The sequence below is a fragment of the Falco punctatus genome, assembly GCF_963210335.1.
Source record: "Falco punctatus genome assembly, chromosome: Z".
NCBI lineage: Eukaryota > Metazoa > Chordata > Aves > Falconiformes > Falconidae > Falco > Falco punctatus.
This window is the reverse complement of record NC_137586.1, coordinates 61,516,567-61,536,373: the sequence shown is the minus strand read 5'-3', so window position 1 is coordinate 61,536,373 and position 19,807 is coordinate 61,516,567. Positions and strand designations below refer to the sequence as shown.

The following is a 19,807-nucleotide window of genomic DNA, read 5'->3' as shown; positions in this document are numbered from 1 at the left end:
TGGCTGAGTTGCTGTCCATCATATTTGAGAAGTCATGGCAGTCTGGTGAAGTTCCCACAGACTGGAAAAGGGGAAACAAACCCCCTGTTTTTTAAAAAGGGAGATAAGGAGGACCCAGGAAATTACAGGCCAGTCAGTCTCACCTCTGTGCCTGGCAAGTTCATGGAGCAGATCCTCCTGTAAACTGTGCTAAGGCACATGGAAAATAATGAGGTGACTGATGATGTGACTGGTGACAGCCCACATGGCTTCACGAAGTGCAAGTCATGCCTGACAAATTTGAAGGCCTTCTACGATGGGGTTACAGCACTGATGGATGAGGGAAGAGCAACTGACATCATCTACCTGGACTCGTGCAAAGCTTTTGACACTGTCCTGCCCAGCATCCTTGTGTCTAAACTGGAGAGACATTAGTTGGATGGGTAGACCATTTGGTAGATAAGGAAATGGCTCCGATCACACTCCAAGAGTTGCTGTCAATGGCTTAATGTCCAAGTGGAGACCAGTGTTGAGTGGTGTTCCTCAGGGGTCCATAGTGGGACCAGTGCTGTTCAGCATCTTTGTTGACAGCATTGACAGTGGGATCAAGTACATGCTCAGCAAGATTGCCAACGACACCAAGTTGAACACTGCAGCCAACACACTGGAGGGAAGGGGTGCCATCCAGAGGGACCTTGACAGGCTGGAGAGGTGGGCCCGTGCGAACCTCACGAAGTTCAACAAGGCCAAGCAAGGTCCTGCACCTGGGTCAGGCAACCCCCAGTATCAATAGAGGCTAGGCAGAGAACAGAATGAGAGCAACCCAGAGGAACAGGACTTGGGGGTGTTGGTAAATAAGAAGCTCAACAAGACCTGGCAATGTGCACTTGCAGCCCAGAAAGCCAACTGTACCCTGGGCTGCATCACAAGAAACATGGCCAGCAGGTTGAGGGAGGTGGTTCTCCCCCTCTACTCTGCTCTCATGAGATCCCACCTGGAGTACTGTGTTCAGCTCTGGGGCCCCTAATGTAAGAACAACATGCACCTGTTGGAATGAGTCCAGAAGAAGGTCATGAAGATGATCAGAGGGCTGGAGCACCTCTGCTATGAAGACATGCTGAGAGAATTGGGCATGTTCAGCCTGGAGAAGACAAGGCTCCAGAGAGACCTCATAACAGCCTTCTTGTACCTAAAGAGAGCTTATAAGAAATACTGGGACAGAGTTTTTACAGGGGCATGTGGTGACAGGACAAGGGAAAATGGTTTTAAACTGAAACAGGGCAGATTTAGATCAGATATTAGGGAGAAATTCTTTACTATGACAGTGGTGAGACAGTGGAACATGTCGCCCAGAGAAGCTGTGGATGCCCCATCCCTGGAAGTGTTCAAGGCCAGGCTGGATGGGGCTTTGAGCAACCTGGTCTAGTGGAAGGTGTCCCTGCCCATGGCAGCGGGGCTGGAATGGGATGATCTTTAAGCTCCCTTCCAACCCAAACCATTCTGTGATTCCATGATTTTTTGTGCATGCAGCCAGTTGTCCCATTCTTTTCTTGACAGCACAGAACAAGCTCAGCCTCTCTCCCCCCAAAATGGTTAACTGTCACAACTGTGATGATAGGATCACAGCACACACTTCTGGAAAACAAATTCCTAAAAGGCAGAGGGAGAAGACTTTCAGAGATGCCTAGCATCAGCCTCACAGACCATATAACTATGCAGAAGTGCTGCCTTCCCTGCAGTACAGCTCTATCGAAAGCATGTTTTTGGATTTAACAGGCTGTAAATAATGAAGGGTTTCTAAAGAGGAGGACTATAATCTCAGGATAGCCTAATATTTACTTCTGCACCTCTGCTCAGCTCTTTTGCAGGGTTGCGTCTTTGCTTTAGGCACTAAATATATCCTCACACAGCAACACATTTCATTCCTATTCCCTGTCTCGCCTCTTTACATTTGTGTGCATCCCAGTCACACAAAGCTCCTCTAGGCTTGCTTAAAGCCATGGAGACGACAAATCACTGTGGGCAGGAAAGGAGAAAAATGTGCATGGATGGGTTGGTGGAAGAAAATGTGCAACTCAGATCATTTCACAACGTATCTTGTTAATTTATTCAAAGCTGAACTTGTTTCATTTGTTTCTTTTTTTAAAAAATTGAATCAGTAATCTAAGGAATATTATTTAGTTACTCAGAACTACTTGTTCAACACTGCAGTGTGACAGTAGGTTGAGCTTCCTTGAACTGCTTAACGATGTATTGAGATTTGGATTTTCTTCTTTTTTATTAGCTGATTTTTGTATTCCTGAAAAATAACCTGTGCACACCAGAAATGAGTGCTATCTAATTACCTATAAATTAAATGGAGTAAGGAAAAAAGATATAATACATACTCTCTGTTCTTAAAATCTTAACCCAAGGTATGATCTAAGAAGAGCACAGCAATTCAAACTAAATGGCAACAAGTAAAATATTGTTCTATGTTAAGTGACTTTTATACGTCACTTGCACTCAAAAATGATATAATACAACACATTGTAATGCAGATTACATGTTAAATTACTATATTTTGTATGTAGAACAGGCTTTTTTCAATTGCAAAATGGGATTTTTTTTTTTCCTTTTCTGAAGGATGTCCTGTCAATACAGACAAAAATAACTTTCCGCTTTCAAAAGACTAACCCAGCATATTACAAAGCTATTTTTCAGTAAAATTTCCACTTTTGTTAACTGCACTCTGATTTCATAGCTTCTAAAGCAAAAACTTTCTGGTATCTTACTGCAGAAAAATACCCATCTATAAGTTCTCTTTTCTTTTGTAGGGTATTTATGTAAAATGAACGTTATTCTTCATCTTTAGACATTATGCATTTGATGGACTTAACTTTTACTGAAAGCTCTTTCTTTTGGGAAGTAGTGAGTCAGACCGTGGAAGCCAGATTCCCCTTATATATCAGGGAAAACTGAATATAAGCAGTGGAAAACTCAAAGCTTTACTGCCTTATTCCTTTATTCAAAATAATTTTGACTGAAGGATATTTTTCATCTTTCAGAATAACAGTGTGAACTGCACATGAATGAGATGACGAAATGAATGACAAAAAATGAGAAAACCAGGAAAAATAATCTATGTATCTAATAGCTAGTACTGCAGATGGAGTGGTAATTAAGAAATTATCATTTCCCAATAATTAGCAAGCAATGGCATGGGCAGTGTGTGTGCACATGTGTGTGTGTGAATGAATAACAGAAGAAAATGTGTGAGCCAGCTGACAAAAATACACTTTTTTAAGGGTGAGTACTGATGTGGAGTTGACTGTTGTCATGTAGACTTAAATATGACACAATTCTTTATCCTTTTTGAAAAATTTGAAAAATATCAAACACTACATGTTAATACAATGTGTTGGTTAATACCAGCTTTGTGAAGAAAAACTTACCTTAAATATACACACATATTTATGTAAATATATTCCTAACCTTTGTAATCTGGAGAAAAGAGAATACTGTCACAGCACATCAGACAAACTGGACTATTATATCAAGCTCTTGCTTTCTCTGTGGGCCAGGTACGTCTGCTAAACTTCATCACTCTCAGATGGCAGTCCACTAAAAGTGCTGACAACTACTGTTTGTTACGTATACATACATACATACATATATATATATTTTTTTTTCTCATTATAAAGTCTATACAGAAAGAGGCATGTGGAGGCAGGGGGCAATCAAACTGTAAATCCCATAAGGCCACATGGCAGCAATAGAAAATTTTCATTTTATGGCTACAAACACATTTTTCTTCAGAAGTCAATAAAGATTGATTTACTAATTCTGACTGTCTCCAAGTGTGATACTCAGCACACATCCCCACTGTGGCATATGCCTTCTCAATCAGTTGGAAAGGCTCAATCAAAAGAAACACTCCTCCAAGAAAACACACCAAATATTTGCATGAGCCTCTTGGTTACCACTTAATACCATCAATTCACTGCAACACAGAATTAAAACCCCAGCAAGTATATTCCCAACTATACAGGGAGTATATGTTGTTTATAATGTATATATATGTATACGTCATATTATGTGTGTATATATGTTTGTATATATTTGTATACATATACACAGATATATGCAAACATGCATGCAATTGAGATTTTTTACGTATGCCTTTATAGACCATTATACCCTAACTCTAGAAATCCAGCCCCACCTATCCAGGAGGGAAGCCTGTAACCTTTACATTTGCTTACACTCCTCTCTGCTCCACAGACATAAACTTTGTGGATCTCAAACAGTCTGACTAGTACAATTAGATTAATCCCAGCACAACTATTTCCAGCATACGTGTTGCTTGAAAACTGTTGCTCTGTTTCTGATCTGAGAAAAAGTTCATATGCCTAAAATTTGTCTGATTTTGAACACCAACCATTCTGCAAGAAGAATGCTGCTTCATAAATACTGATTTTAGTTAAAGGACTGAGGAAGTATTAGTTAAGCATCACAAACCCTGTGAGGGAGGATACCCACCCACGAAAAAAATGAAACCAAAATGTGAATCCTCCAAAACAGTCTCTGTGCTTGCATGACTCGTTGACTGATACACAGAGGGCCTAATAAGTTATAATACTTTATAATTCTTAGGGGACATTACCCATCAATTAAACCTAGGAATATTACGCAGGCTATCCTTCAAAGCCTTGCTGGGAAGCAAATCAAGTATTATCTCATTTTTATGGATGAGAAAGTTGAAATCAAAAAAATACCTCAACTAACAGCACAGGCTGAATTGGGAATACACCAGGACCCAGGCTCCAGACAACCCAGCTCAGCATCCTGTTCTCCCTTCAGCAGAGCGTGCTGCTTTACTGCAATGGCAGCTCCCAAATTATTCGGTTACAGTTGTTAGCACTTGGTAGACGTATAACGTAGGCAGGCACTCAGTGTCTTAATTTAGAAACCATGGAACAGAGGCCATCTGTTCTCTGCTTCTAAAGCAACTTATCCAGACGCAGGTAGAAAACTTAAGGCAGAGGTGCATCTCATTTCTTGGAAGACATTCACCTGCCGACTATGAAACAATCTCCAGGCTGGTCCTGGTTCATATGCTGCCTAGCTTTCCTAGAACACACCAAAAGGAGGCAAAGGTCTGCAGATGAGAGTCTTCATTTCACAAATAGCACATAAATATGTTTATTTCCCTCAAGCATCCTGTGTTCTAATATGATCCACATGCTATACATTGTTTGCAACAACAAATGTTCCAGAATGATTGGTTGTAAATCTCACATAATTTTGAAGCCTCGGCTTGAGTAGTAACAATGATAGTTGTAAAGTGTATCCTAAAGATACTTGTTTTTCTTAAGCACCAAGTCACCAAGCAGAGGTAAATTGTGTAGTTCAAAGCAAACCAGCATCATATTTCCAATTGCAAGTGTAAAAGTTCATCACTGTACTTTGCTCATTATATGATCCACTTTTGATTCTTTCTTGCTCCACGAAATGGATTTCCCCACAAAGAAATTTCATGTTTCAAACCTTTATATTTATTACCTGCATGGAACTTAAGAGATGTTAGGACATAGTTTAGCGGTGGACTTGGCAGTGTCAGGTTTACAGTTGGACTCGATGGTCTTAGGGGTCTTTTCCAACCTAAATGATTCTATGATTCTACAGCAAAAATCAAATAATGAGTATATAATACAACCCTACATTTCAATTATGCTCAGGAACTGAGCATAAAGGTTGGATGAGCAAATCAAAGGCAATAATTCAGCATGCTTTTTCACCTGCCCCATAGACATTGTTTTATGAACATAGTTCTTTCTTTATCTGGTAATAACAATTCCAAATTTAATTTCTTATACATTATCTGAGACAGGTTTTCCCACTAATACATACATTAATTTTTCTTTGGAACACTTTAGCCCTTCTAACAGTTTTCTTTTAGCTGCTCTGGCAGCTATAGTCCTAATTTGCTTGTAAGTTTCCTAACTTTGACAGTCAGACACTTCAGGAGTAAGAATCAGAAGTGTTCTTTGAACTAAATTTTATTCACCATAAGTGTAACTTAAAGGATTCAAAACTACTCCTGAACTGGGGCTGAATTTGACAAAACCAAAACAACACAAGTATTCTGTTTCAGTGGTTCTGAACCAGCAAAAAAGATTTTTCTCCTCCTCTTGGAACCGTATAAAATTTTAATTAATGGTTAAGAATTATTAAAGCTCTAAATGGAAATAGAATATTCCCAAAATATCATTTTATTTTATTGACAATGAAAGATTTGTATAAACATATTTTCTCCTGTTTCTCTTTGTTGGCTTAACTAGCAATCAGAAAAAATCCAAACAGAACTGAGCAAATAATCTAAGAATACTATTTTATTAAGCTAGAAGGTAAAGAAATATTAATTACAGAATCTCCTAAGAGCTCACATTGCTCCACAAGTGTGTATTCTTAGAATTGACTGATATGTCTTGCCCAAAATTTTATTTGCTCTTAAATGAGAATGCATTAGTCAGGCAAAATGAAAAATTAATCTTATTATTTAAATGAAAAGAACACTGATAGTCATTTTATGTTTCTTGCAGTCTGTTCTTAGCACACTACTTCAATCCAAAAGGATCATTTGTTTCTTATCTGAGCTGTTCCCATGGGAGAAAAGTAATAATTTCTAATGCTTTCCTTCAAATTATGGCACTGTAGTGATCAGTATTCACAAATGTGGAGCTGCCAGTCAGCCAGCAGACTCCTAATCACGCTTCACTTGTTACCACTTTCAGAACAAGGTGGACCACCCCTCTGCCTGACCCTCACACTGTTCCTAGTGTCTTCCTTTGCAAGTTAGTCTTGTTCACTGCAGTGTTTAAATGTTTAAAATGTTTGAATGGAAAAATCAGATTATTTGCTCTTTAGCCATCTTTTCTCTTCTGATTTCCTGTGCTCTTCAGAGCTCCCTTAAGTGCATTTAAGAAAGGGAATTGAAGAAATGAGACTGCATCAAAAGCAGTCACAGGTTCTTCCTCTTTTTCTCCTATCACTTTTCTTCCACTATAGAACTGCCATCTGTTTTTTCTAAGTGTTTTAAAAAAGTCAACAGGAAACTTAGGCCAATCAACATTTTGTTGTATGATTTGGCCCACACTTGGTTATTTTTACACTGAGACACTCTGAGCGAAGATCAGGCCTCCTGCTGTGGGAGCACTGTAACACACAGTTAGTTCTGTCTCTGTGACAATAATTACACCTCCAAATCAGAACCGGAGCTACAGTATCTCAGGGCACACAGACACAAGCAGTGGCACATCCTTACAGTATCGCCTCCCATGTTCTCAGCTATACACATAAGCTCAGTTGTGTAATAAAATCACGTGTTTTCATAACAAAATATCCCAAAGTGTATCAATTACACTGGGAACAACTCAGTTGTGTGAACTGCTTAACCACACTGCTAATACAATCAAGGCTGCGCTAAGCCAAGCTATTGTTGCTGTGCAAACAACTTATATAACCATATTATTTCATATTAGTAAAAAAATCTGTATTACAATAAGTCCACCAAAAGTCTAAATTGAATAGTTTCAGACACAAGTAGATGGATCTAGTATTAATATGGCCATTGTGAAGATTAATTAATCTCCAGAAAGGCCAAAAAAAGCGCAAAGAAATATTTTTAAGTAATGTAATTTTTCCCAGTGCATTTCAGAATGAGAATTGTTAAGGAAATATACTTCCAAAACATTATAGGAATCATTGGTGTGAAGAACTGGTAAAAACTTAAAAGTTCTCTGCATATCCATAGGAGAGACAGAGCGTAGGCTGCAGCAACACAAGCTCCTCACATGCTCTGCTTCCTCCAGTGCACCAGATGAAAATTCAAAAGCAGCGCACACAACTGAATTTCTATGCCAGTTTAAACTTTGGCTTACTTTCAAAGATGACAGATTAATGCCAACATTTTACTCATGTGGAACCCACTCATTATGTCTTGCACAGAGACCACCAGTTAATTCAGCATTTAAACATGTTTACGCCTACCCACCCATCATTATGTTGCTACATGTGAACATTCCTGAACTTTATGGAATAATGGAGGATTTAACACTGAAATAAACCGAATCAAAGCCACTCATGAATAAAAGTCATGTCCATGCCTCACAGCCTGCTTGCTTCCTCTCAAATTTCTCTCGCCCTCTTAGGAACATGAACTGCTCTACCCTATCCCCCACACTCTCTTTCTGCTTGAAGTCTCTCAATCCATTAGTAGCCTTTCCTCCTCTTCAGTCTCTATGCTTTCCACCACGTTATTTTGTAACATACACAGAAATAGCTGTGATAGAAGTGTGACATGTATGGGACTCTAAAATAAGTGCTACCTCAACTGCTTCTCTCACAGTTTTGTGGGGGGAAAAGACCTCCATGATCTATTTAATTTTACTTGGGTTTGAATTGATGCTTTAGTTTCTGAAAAAGATAAATCATGTAATAGTATTTTCTGAGCAAAACAATGTTTTAAAGCAAAATTAAATAACAGAGCATTTAAATGATTCAGAAGCTGCTTCTTTTCCATAGTGAAAGAAAAAGACATTTCTGCTTTAAAAGTTCTGCCCAAATCTAAGTCTATATAGACAACACCAGATAAAGGTACAGGCAAGACTTGTTGGGATAAGATATTCCCAGCAGAGTACTATTAACTCTAAAGGCTGTTTTAATGCTGAGGAGCAGAAGCTTGGCCAGAGAAAATACAAGCTTAGCAGGGTCCTTAATCTAGCCTGTTTCCCCCACACAAAGAAACTGCACCGAAAAGAACCCAGAGAAAATCCCAAATATATCCCAAAGCAAAGCAAAGCAAAGCAAAATAAAACAACTTACTGTCTTCTTCAACATTTTGACGGCGTAAGGTTTCTGGGTCCCTTTCTGCCTGCATCTGTAGACAATGGATGTAGCCCCACTAAATTAAAAAACAAAACAAAACAAAACAAAAAAAAAAAAAAAAAAAGGAAGAGTAGTTGTACATACACCTCTTCGAATATGTCAATAAACAGAGTTGCCTAGCTGAAACTACAATTTCTACTCCTCCCAGTTTGGGCAAAAATACCTTATTTTCCCCCACAGATGCAAGCAAAAAAAAACAGTGTAAAAACTGCTCTCTGCTGAACCAGTGAAATTCAGCAGTTATTCTGCCAACCGAATGTGCAAGAGCTCAAGATGCCTCTTGGTCACATCTTCTCTGTCTCCTGACACATCCTGGAGGTTTCCTTAGCATAGCAAGGAACATAATCTGGCCCCAAACCTGTGACAACATATCTTGTCTTCGTTAAGGCAACTCATTTGCAACAATTAGTTACATCGTTTTTTTTTTACTGTTGATGGCAGTAATGGGGAGTGAGACAGAAAAGAAACTATTGTGCTACTCCCAGTTTCCCAAGCAGTTGAATTCAGCACCAGATGGAGCAAGCAGCAATTCTGGTTAATTCAGTGGAAACTGGTGGGGCTTGTTCATAGCAAAACTGAACTGGGCTTAACATCTTCTCGTTGCCTTCAAGGCGCACTTGCTTGAATGTGCTAAATCTGAGCACTTATGAAATGATGGCTCTGCTAGTTGGAAGGCAGTTCTCTGAGTGGGAGGTTGGGCTAGACATTCTCCAGAGGCAGGCTCAGCTGCTGAGGTTATGTGCTGTTCCCTACTTGTTACTGCCAAGGAAGGGACCTGTAGTCTATGAATTAGCTGAAGAGTGGAAAAACCTCTGGCAAAACCATAATGGTTACAAACAGTTCAGATACCTTTACATTCTACCACATTTACTGTTAGATGCTGCTGAGCAACCCAGTGTCAGCCACCATCAAAATGGACGCACTGAAGTGCTATGTGTTAGCACTGGATTTAAGGCATTTATGGAAGCCTCCTGTCCTCAGGAGATTTATCACCCACTCTAAGTCTCAGCATTTCCAAATAGCTGCAGATTTTTAAGCTAGAGGGGACTGCTGTTATCATACACGACTTCCTGGAACATACATTGCCAAGCTGCACACAACCACTCTGCAGTGAAGGGATTTCATATATACCACACACCGAAGTGAACTGCAGATCTCTCTGTACCAGAAGAAACCCATCTCAGTACATCTGTAGGAGATGACCATGAGCTGCAGAATGGCACCAGCAGCTTTCTTTTAAACAGTGCGATGGCATAGCCATGTTTGACTATATGAATAAAGCTGTGACACAAAGTTTATTGTTCTGGGTGCACTGCTGGACAAAACTGCCATGCAGGTTCTGCACTTCTCCCTCCTCAGCATGGGCACGGATGCCAGATAAAGCTCTGAGTAGGCATGTCCATATTTTTATGAGAACATGAGTAAGCACAAGAACTGGCATTTAATTGAGAAGATTTACTTCATAAAGACCACTTCATCAGGAAAGGTCACATACAGCAATGGAAACGCAGCCCAATCGTCTGAGGGCTTGTGTGCACCAAACACACATAAAGTAATCTTCACTTCATCTCAAATGCTAAAATGATTTGTCTCTCATAACAGTGTATTGATAAATGTGCGGGAGTACTGCAAGCCTCAGTGACTCCCAGAATCATTACAAGAATTTAATTAGATCTCTCCTTGGCCAAGTCTCAAAAGGCTCTATTTAGCAAGAAGAAAATATATAGCACATTAAAAAAACCCTAACACCTTTTAAGTATAACGAAAGATGTTAAAAGATAAAATTCTAAGGACCTGCTGTGATAAGGTTTATATCTCCAGTATTTCACTACAGCACTGTAATGGGGAAGTCACTGCAGGAACTGCAAATTATTCTTGTACCCTGCTTGACATACTGAATGCAATATAAACATTAAACTCATTAGCCTACATATGCTCTTACCGAGCAGGCAGCAAACTTTCTAGAAATCATTTTATTTGGTTGAGGGCACAGCCAGAGAAGATGTGCAGCTGATGGTCCAAACAAACAGATTGCTATTCCTGTGCGCATATTCAGGTGTTTGCTGCTGCTGCGACAACGGAGGGCAGTCACTGTCTCAGTAATGCTATTGTGTTTGCTTTACCAGCTTGTAACTTGGCTCTGCAAAGTCTTCCACACGAATTAAAACTCAGCTACTGGAACACCTCTGATGATTTAATAGAACTGGCTCAGTGATGAGATGGACAGCCACACCAGCAAGGGTTGCATGGCACCACCTCCAACAGTTCATCTGACTGTACCCAAAGTGGAAGAGAGGCAGCATAATTCTTGAAAGAGGCAGATGACAGCCCAGAGAGACAGGAATTTATGAAGGCATATCCAGATAAGCAGTTTTGCATCAGGATCGTTAGTCAACATTCAAAACACATAAGAGGGGCTACTTTAGAAATTATTCTCTATTGTAAAGATTTCTGACAGCCCATCCCTGGAGTCATAATTTGGGGGAAAAAGCGATGGCAAGATATCACAAGACTTGGGAACACTTACTGGAATTAGTGAGTCCTCTTTTGGTTTATGTGCCTATGCCCAGCTCTGACAGACATGTTCCCACCGGTCAGGAAAGAGCCCACAAAGCTAACAGCTAACACCACCTTCCTCTTCCATGCCAGAAACCAGCACCTGGACTCACAAACAGGATGGCAACCTGGTTACACCACACCTGGTGCAAAGCTTAGCAGACAACCATTACTAGTGCAGACCTGACTCCTTGTCTCTTTGGTGATAACAGGACCTCTTTGCTTCTTCCCATTAAAACAAAAAAAAATAATAAAAAAGGCAGGCAAGGGGGAAACAGCCTATGGGTCTTAATGTACATGTGCAAACAGAACTGCCTTGTGCAAATAAGAGCATTTTGCTCTGCTTATTTTGGCTTCCTGCGGAGTTCAGTGAGCCTTCTGCTGAATCAGCACATGCAGCTTTCCTGAGCCTGTATAACTTGGAAGGTCACCAATATAACTGGAGTGATTCAAGCTTTCATCACCAAAAAGCAGTGGGAAGCTTCAGCTGCAAAAATCTCCTACAACTGAAAAGCTCAGAGAGCTGCTAACTGTAACCTCTTGCCCTTATCTTCAGTTTTTCAACATCAAACCTTGACTGCCAACAACCAGGTTCTCAGAACCAGATCTGGAATTTGTATCAACTAAAGATTTCATTGATACGTTGGGTCAGAAAACACAAATATGCAGAAACCAAAAATTCTTATGGCAACACACCACTTTCTACAGATTAAATTTATGGCCAGATAGACTGCAAGCCTCTCAATGTCCCATTTGCTGCAGGCGGTGTTCCACTTCAATGATACTATACAAAGAGATCACCTATACTTAATGGTTAAGGCACGTATTTGATAAGCAGCAGGTATCAACACCAGGAAATATTTAATCCTACAGCATTAACAGTTTCAACAAAAGAAACTGGGAGGACCCTAAGTCCAAGCAGCTAACAATCACTTGCAGAAGTACACTGCAGCGTGTGACTGACAACCAAACCATACCCAGTTCACACCAGAAACCAGCAACTGAGTCTCTCATACTCCAGATGAGTTCAACCACAAGATTACTCCCTGTATTGTGTTGGCGTATGTACAGTTGATCCTGCCAGCTCTTTTCTCTTTGTATTGGTGAATACATACATAGATACTTATCTATCTTTACATATATGTGTGTGTATATGCATTTAAATTTATATGAAATTTATATGAAATATTTTATATGTGTGTATTTATTTAAAGAAAAATAGGTTTCAGGAAGCATCCAGCTGTTGCTTTTTTTGCATCTCTGCCTAGAACAGGCTGCCTGAACTCAAAGTATAAATTATTTGAAGTTAGCTGGAACAATACAAAAAAAGGCATATTCTTGGACTGTGTAGTTGGCCAAGTTAGAGAACAGTAAAAATTAAAATTCCTACATTGTTGAAAACATTGTCATTCTCTTTTACTGGCATACATGTTTCTGTCTGGAAAGCTGCTTAATGATTCTGTTAAAAGATTTACTTTTAAAAAACCCACACGTAACAGTGACCATGCTAAAGAAAAAAAAAAAAATCAACCTAAACCACTTTACCATAAATGTATTTCTACATCCAGTTTTGAACTTACAAAAAATCCTAAAAATAATGTATACATCTTAACTACTTGGTCACAATGGACAAGAAAAACACTTGCTTCCCTGTGATGCTGCCTACAATGAGGACAATGACAAGTCACAAGAAACCTCTTGTCTTCTTGTGTGCTTGGACTCTGTCACAGCTGCTACACACGCAACTCAGTATCAGAATCAGTTTTCCTGTAGTACAAATACTTCAGTGACATGATAAACTCACTCAGCCATTAGTCCAATGATTGCATGAAAAATTTAAAGTATTTAAAGAACCACTTAATATGTGAAATTAGACTAAAATTCAATGACTGATCTGTGTTGTTTTCCACACAAATTAGAAAAATGTTTTTAAAATATTAAAAATCTCTGTGTAAAATTTTTGCACCCCTAATACACATTTTCTTGAGTATTCTGATTGTTTTTCTTTTGCAATTCGCAATTATTTTAGAAGGACGCTATTTTAGAGATTGGGCAACAGCATCATAGCACTCTGTCTGTGCTAAGGAGTCCAAACTGCGAAGCCAGGAGAAGCATGGTCACACTTCAGGTACATGCAGTCAAAAATAGTGGTGTCAGCACAGATGGAAGGAAGGCAGGGACACCCAGGAGGGGTGTTAAGGAGGTGGAAGTGATCAGCAGAATTTGCACATAAAGGAGAAAATGGAATTTGCAGGATCAGGCTGGACCTGTGGTAGGGACCGGCAGAGAGAGAGAAACCAAGGCAAGAAAAGGCACAGAATTTGAGCCAGGTTGGAAAAAACCTTCCCTCCCACACACCCACAAAAAGCTTCTGCCTCTGAAATAAGAATGAGAACTAAACCGAAACACAGCCAGACGTTTATTTGGTCACAAGTAGGTAGTAAAGGTGAATTCCTAGAGCTGCAGTTTTTATAATAAACAGTCACTGATGGTATTTTCACTGGAAGGAAAAAGATTGGCCCTTCCAAAAGTAGGTCAGCATCTCTATACCATGCCCATTTACCCCAGGTTTTATACTGCATTTTGAATCAATTCAGTACAAACACTCAACATAATCTCCTAAAAAATTCATTTGGATTAAATTAATTAAGTTCTTAACTGATTTTTGAAAAATAAATCAGTTTGTGCTTCATGCAGTCAAAAAATGATTACACAATCTAGTTTGTCCAAACAAATCGGGTGAAAGAATGAATTCTTAAGAAACCTGTACCTATTACAAAGCCATGGAAATTTGTGCTGCCAAAACGGCACTAACAGATTAAAGTCCAGTATTGGTTTCCATAAAGAATACTTTTTTTTTTCTTTTTTTTGCACAGGTTACAGAAGTATAAGGCTAAAATATATTCATTCACTCTTTCTTATATATACACTAGAAGTTCAAATGGATTTATAGGCATTAAATTACTGTTTCTAGACTTAAAAATTAAATGCCCTGTTTCAAGTTAAATACTGGATAGAGCAAAAAAATCACTGGCAAAGCCATTAATGTATACAGAAATGAAAATTACATTTTAAAAAAAGGATATTCTATGGCATTACTAATATTGCTTTAATTTAAAAAAACACATACATGTAAGTTTGGAAATTCTCACAACTTGCATTTCATCAAAACAAACTTTCTACAGTGAACTTACAAGCAATTTTTAAATTATTCAAATCTGATCTAAAAGCCTCTTCTAAACATTAATGTCTACATATACAGGACTTGTAGGCAATTGTTTGCAAGTGCAGCCTCCCTTTCCACTCATTATTTCACAACTATTAAAAGAATGGAAAATTTCACAAAACAAACATAATGTAGGGGGGAAAACCCACTTAAATTCCCACATGCTGTAAGGAATAAAACGAATCTTTGAAGAAGGCAAGGCTGGTGGAAAAAACATACACAGTTCTGGAAGGGAAAGCTAATTCCACTGCATTCCATGTCTGGTTGATTTTGACAAGAAAAACATCCATACTTTTAAGATTTTGATTCTATGAGTTTCAGCTGCAGTGCTGATTTTCTAATATCTGAGGTGAAAGGACTTTTTAGCAATCGGTTCCTGCTCAGGCTCACAATGTAGCAGACCAACAAGGTATTTTCAGTATTCAGCCTTCACTGCATTTAGCAGACAAACAAAAGGAGCCTTACATAAGCACATTCCTAACAAAAGACATGCACTATATTTAAATAAACACTAATTAAACTAATGCTTGCCAATATTCTTCAACCTGTAACTTCCACGTACAACAATTAGTAGAACTGTAATCCTTCAGATGTGGGCTAGGTTGGCTGGCGAAACACTAACTAAAATGTACAGTCCAAGCCACTCCTGCTGGGGTGGCTGGACCAGCAGCTGCTAATCGCTGCTGGGACTGCAGCAGCATATTTCTCACTAGTTCCAGTGGGGCTCCTTCCTCAAGTACTGCAGGAAATTTATAGAAAAAGACCTCTGCCCCACAAGCAGGCTAAACACTTAATTACACCTGCCTTTATTGCCTTTTAAAATAGTGGACATTCAGCTAGGAGTTAAATTAGACACATTATATAATACCTATGTTAAAATTAGATTATTTCCCCCACTTCAAACACTACTTCTTAACCCTCTGTCTAGCTGGTGTGTAAACATCAAGGACCAGGAACAGACCACCAACACTATGTATCTTAAAGCATTTTAAGAAATCTGACTTCCCTGCCTTTCAGTGAATGTAAGAACACAGCTGACCCAGACTGAGTAAAAGAGCAACAATCATCTCCTACCTTAATTTGAAAACATGGAAAGAAAATTTGAACTACATTGAATTTCAGATGTTGCTGCTTTATTATGTGCACATTGCTCTCCTTGGTGTAACCCAACATTCAAAAAGCTGGCTCCCGAGGAAAGTGTCAGGTAAGGCTGCCAAAATGGATGTGAGGTGAAGCAGAGCACTACACACAGAAGAAAAATGCACAGGAAATACAAGTACTCTTTCTTCTTTTTCCTTTAGTCCCTTTAAAAAAATTGGGTTAGACCACACATAAGGACAACTGTATTTCTAAAACAGCAGGAGAGTTCTCAATATGAAAACCAATCTCTTTCCTACCAAGACTGAAAAAAACTTGCAACTGAAAGTTGGCTGAAAATGAACTTGCAATAGTGTGAGGTTGATTTTTTGACATAAAGCTCTTGCAGTCCAGAAATTGGTTTTGAATATTTTATTTAGAACAGTTTCCTCTGAGACTGCTCTTCTTTTTTCAGGGACAGAAAAGTACTTACCTATTCACATTTAGGCAGTTCAATGAAAGAGAGAGAGTAAAGAAAAGGAGGCAGAAGAGTGGACGGAATGAACTCTTACTGCTTCCAGCAGGATGCAGATTTTTGTCCCTGGAATTTTGGGAACACGAGGCCAAATTTTCAAAACCAGGTGCTCAGACTGCCTGTGCAAGACGCAGACCCAAATCCTTGGATCTGCAGTCTCAGCCACATTCTTATGGCCACAGACTCTGTGCCTGCGCTTTCCATCTATGTGACAGGTCATGTGGCTACTGTCCCTTCCTAAGCAGCACACAAAGCTTGACAACTGAAACAGTTCAGTGAACGTAGCTCCTCTGGAAAAACACATGCCTTATTTTAAGGACAGTTCAAACCATTATCTCATAAGCAGCACTTCGTTCGCCCTCCCTCCCTTTAAGAGAATAAACATTATTTATTAAATCTTAATGAAGACTGCATGTGAGGCGGAAGAGCACTGAGCAGTAAAAACTTCTAAAAACCTTAGCAAGTGTGTTGCAAGACCTCCCTTCCTGGGGTGTTGCAGAATTGCCTATTTTTCTCTGCTGAGACATTCCTGCATCAGGAAGTGTTTTAAACAGTCTGTACTTTGAGTAGGTATCATTGACTATGGCTCTTTGTGACAATCTCCAGGTGCAGAAGGCAAACCAGCCTTTGCCCTAAGTGACAACATGTGGCAGTACAAACAGCTTCATACACCTCGTAATGAGTCTTGGTTTTCCTGGTTGAGGGAAGGAAAGTAGAAGGGAGGTCTACCGATAGCTTGCTCTGTAAGGAAAAAGTAGCCTTTTTAGATCCGATGGGGAATATCTCATGGCTTTTCATGTCTGCATAAACAAGCTTTGAACAAACTTATTTACCAGCTAATTTAGGTCACATTTCTGGGATTCTGCAAGCTCCTGTGCCCATTCTTACCCTGAACAGCTCTCATTTTGGTAAGCTATGCAGCTTTTGCCTTGGAGGTTCCTGTTCTGCTGAACTATCAACTCCCATGCAACAGCTTCTATGAAATAAGTCGCTTTTGCCAAGAAGTTTATGTGCAGTACCAGCCCAGGATCTCTTACCACAAGACAACAAACAAAATTTTAATATATGGCAGATTTAAAAGTTCTTAGGCTTTTTTCTAGCAATGCAGCATATTTTCTTCTTTAAACCAGGTAGGACAGCCATTTCTGATCATAAGAGGTAAGACTGAAAACGAGGCAACGCAAAAGAGTTTGGAAGAGTGTATTATATTTTGCCAAGATCCCTAAATGAACACTTTTTATTATGTTATATGAATTCTGATCATATATAAATATATACTCAAAATTTTGAGTATATTTTGGATATTTGAATATCAAACATTTTGGGGTATATTTTTGAAGTAAGAAGACTAACTGAAGTGCTCCTTATTATGGAAAATAGGATATTTCTAATCTGTCATTTCTAACGTTTTTGTAACAGTCAGAAAACCTAACTTGCCATCATCATAACAGTAACCTGCAGACTTACACTTCATCGCAATTTTATTGCAATAAAAAAGCTACAGTAGAAAGAGGAAGCTGCAGCAGGGAGTGGCAAAAATCTGAAATAAGAGATTTCCTGAGAAAATAATGATAGCATTAAGGCAATGTACTCTGCTGCAGGTTGTGTCAGTGGGGGGTTATTTCCATCGAAGTGGTAAGTTCTGCAGCCCTGGTAAGTCTGATGACCAAATGCCAACTTACTGCAAGCATGGGGGAGGTATCAAGTCAGGTCTGATTTTCCAAAACTATAAGGCCCGACCTTTCCGTCTGGGCAGACCTTGGTTCTGGTGGCTGGGAAAGACCTAAGTAGGTCTAGCCCTTCCCACAGGAACAGTCCTGAGCCACCCCTACCATGGGGAGGCAGCCACCCTGGAGCACTCCTGACCACCCACCCTGCTGTCACTTCCCACCCTGCCCAAGGGACAAAGTAGGCAAAGCTGCTGTTCAGTGTTTTTTACCCTTTTAAAAATATGTTATCACAGAGGCACCACCAGCATCACTGATGGATGGGCTCAGGTTTGGCCAGTATCAGGTCCACCTTGGAGTGAGCTGCAACCAGCTGTGTCTGGCATGAACAGAGCTTCTAGTGTCTTCTCATAGAAGCCACCCCTACAGCACCCCGTTACCAAACGCCACCATGTAAACCCAGTATATCAACCTGCAGGAATCTCACCAGAAGTCAAGGTACACCATATTTACCATGTCCACCTTATCCCCTAGACCACGGACACTCTGCAAAACAAACAAAAAGCACTCAGAGAGTCACACACAGACTCAATCCATGCCATTATGGCCTGCCTCTTAATAACTCTCTACGTTCTTACAAACTGATCACTTAAGAACTTGTTTCAGTATTTTTCCAAGTGTTGATGTGAACCTTACTGAACTACAATCTATGGACTCAATCACCCTCGACCCTTTTTTCATTCACATGTACTTTGCTTTTCTCTAGCCTTTTGGGACCTCATCTGCCTGTAGTCGCTTCTTAGGGAAACAGCTGAAGACTCATGTTTTGTTCCTGAGACTTTCCTTCTTCGGTGTTCTGAGGTGTGCATCACCAACTCACCACTGACATCATCACTTTGACTTACCTAAATATTATCTCATCTGCTCTAATTAGGCCTTTAATATTCTATTAAACTTTTACAAAGACCCCAGCTTTCACTACACAATGCTTTATTTGCTTGTCTTCACTATTAAGTAAAGGACTTAACTTTTCTTCTTTTTCCTTGTTCCCCTAGCACATTTATCAGATCTCTTCCTTGGTAAATTTAATGCACCGTCAGCTTTCTCTCTTTCCAGAGCTACTGCTGTGTCCTCTATTCCATGTTGCTTTTTCTGCTTTTTGTGAAATTCCTTTTTTTATCTTCCTACCATTTGAAAGCTCCCGATGAAGATATTTATACCTACAGGAACTTCAAGAGAATCTTCAGAATGTCATAGAAACCCTTCTCAGGAACAGTCATCACAGACCGTCCTGGAAACTAATGACATACCTATACAAGTACATGTGTGGTGAAGTACATTTTAAAAAATTGCCACCGCTACTCAATGCTTAAAATGAGGGAGCTCTTTTCTGTAGTTACGAGAGTAAAATTACTGTTTTCCAGGAGAAGATCCAAGATCTTCTAGTCCATGAACATCTTCTATCTTTTTGTGAAATATATCCCCATACTAGCCACTGACCAAGCCACTGTTTAATTGGCTATGTCAGAGAAAGACTGTGGTTTCCAATGACTGCAATTTCCATTTTTAAAGGACTGAGGCTTTTTAGCTGTCAGAGCTGCTCTGTAATCCAGGATAGTGATTCTAATCTAATTTGTCAGTCTGCACTTCTGTACATAAAGAATTCAGCACAATGGTGTATTACAGATTTTAAAATAAATTAATTCTTTCATGTTCTTCCCATCATACTGAAACTTCAAGCACAGCATAATCCAATGACACATCTGACGACTGGCATCTCCAACCTTTATTAAAATGTAAAATATAATCATGGTTAAGCAGTATTTGCAACATAGTCTG

General features: G+C 39.4%; 1 protein-coding gene across 2 annotated transcripts in view; it reads right to left on the bottom strand.

Annotated features, from left to right (window-relative positions):
- The window catches only part of CAMK4 (calcium/calmodulin dependent protein kinase IV), a 175,300-nt gene that overhangs the window by 90,851 nt on the left and 64,642 nt on the right, over positions 1 to 19,807 (bottom strand). The window contains exon 2 of one of the 2 annotated variants that reach the window (XM_080371234.1): positions 8,845 to 8,923. The exons of the other annotated variant lie outside the window; for it this stretch is intronic. Coding sequence (XP_080227360.1) covers positions 8,845 to 8,923 — 79 coding nt within the window. The remainder of the gene's footprint in view (positions 1 to 8,844; positions 8,924 to 19,807) is intronic. 2 annotated transcript variants of the gene reach the window in all.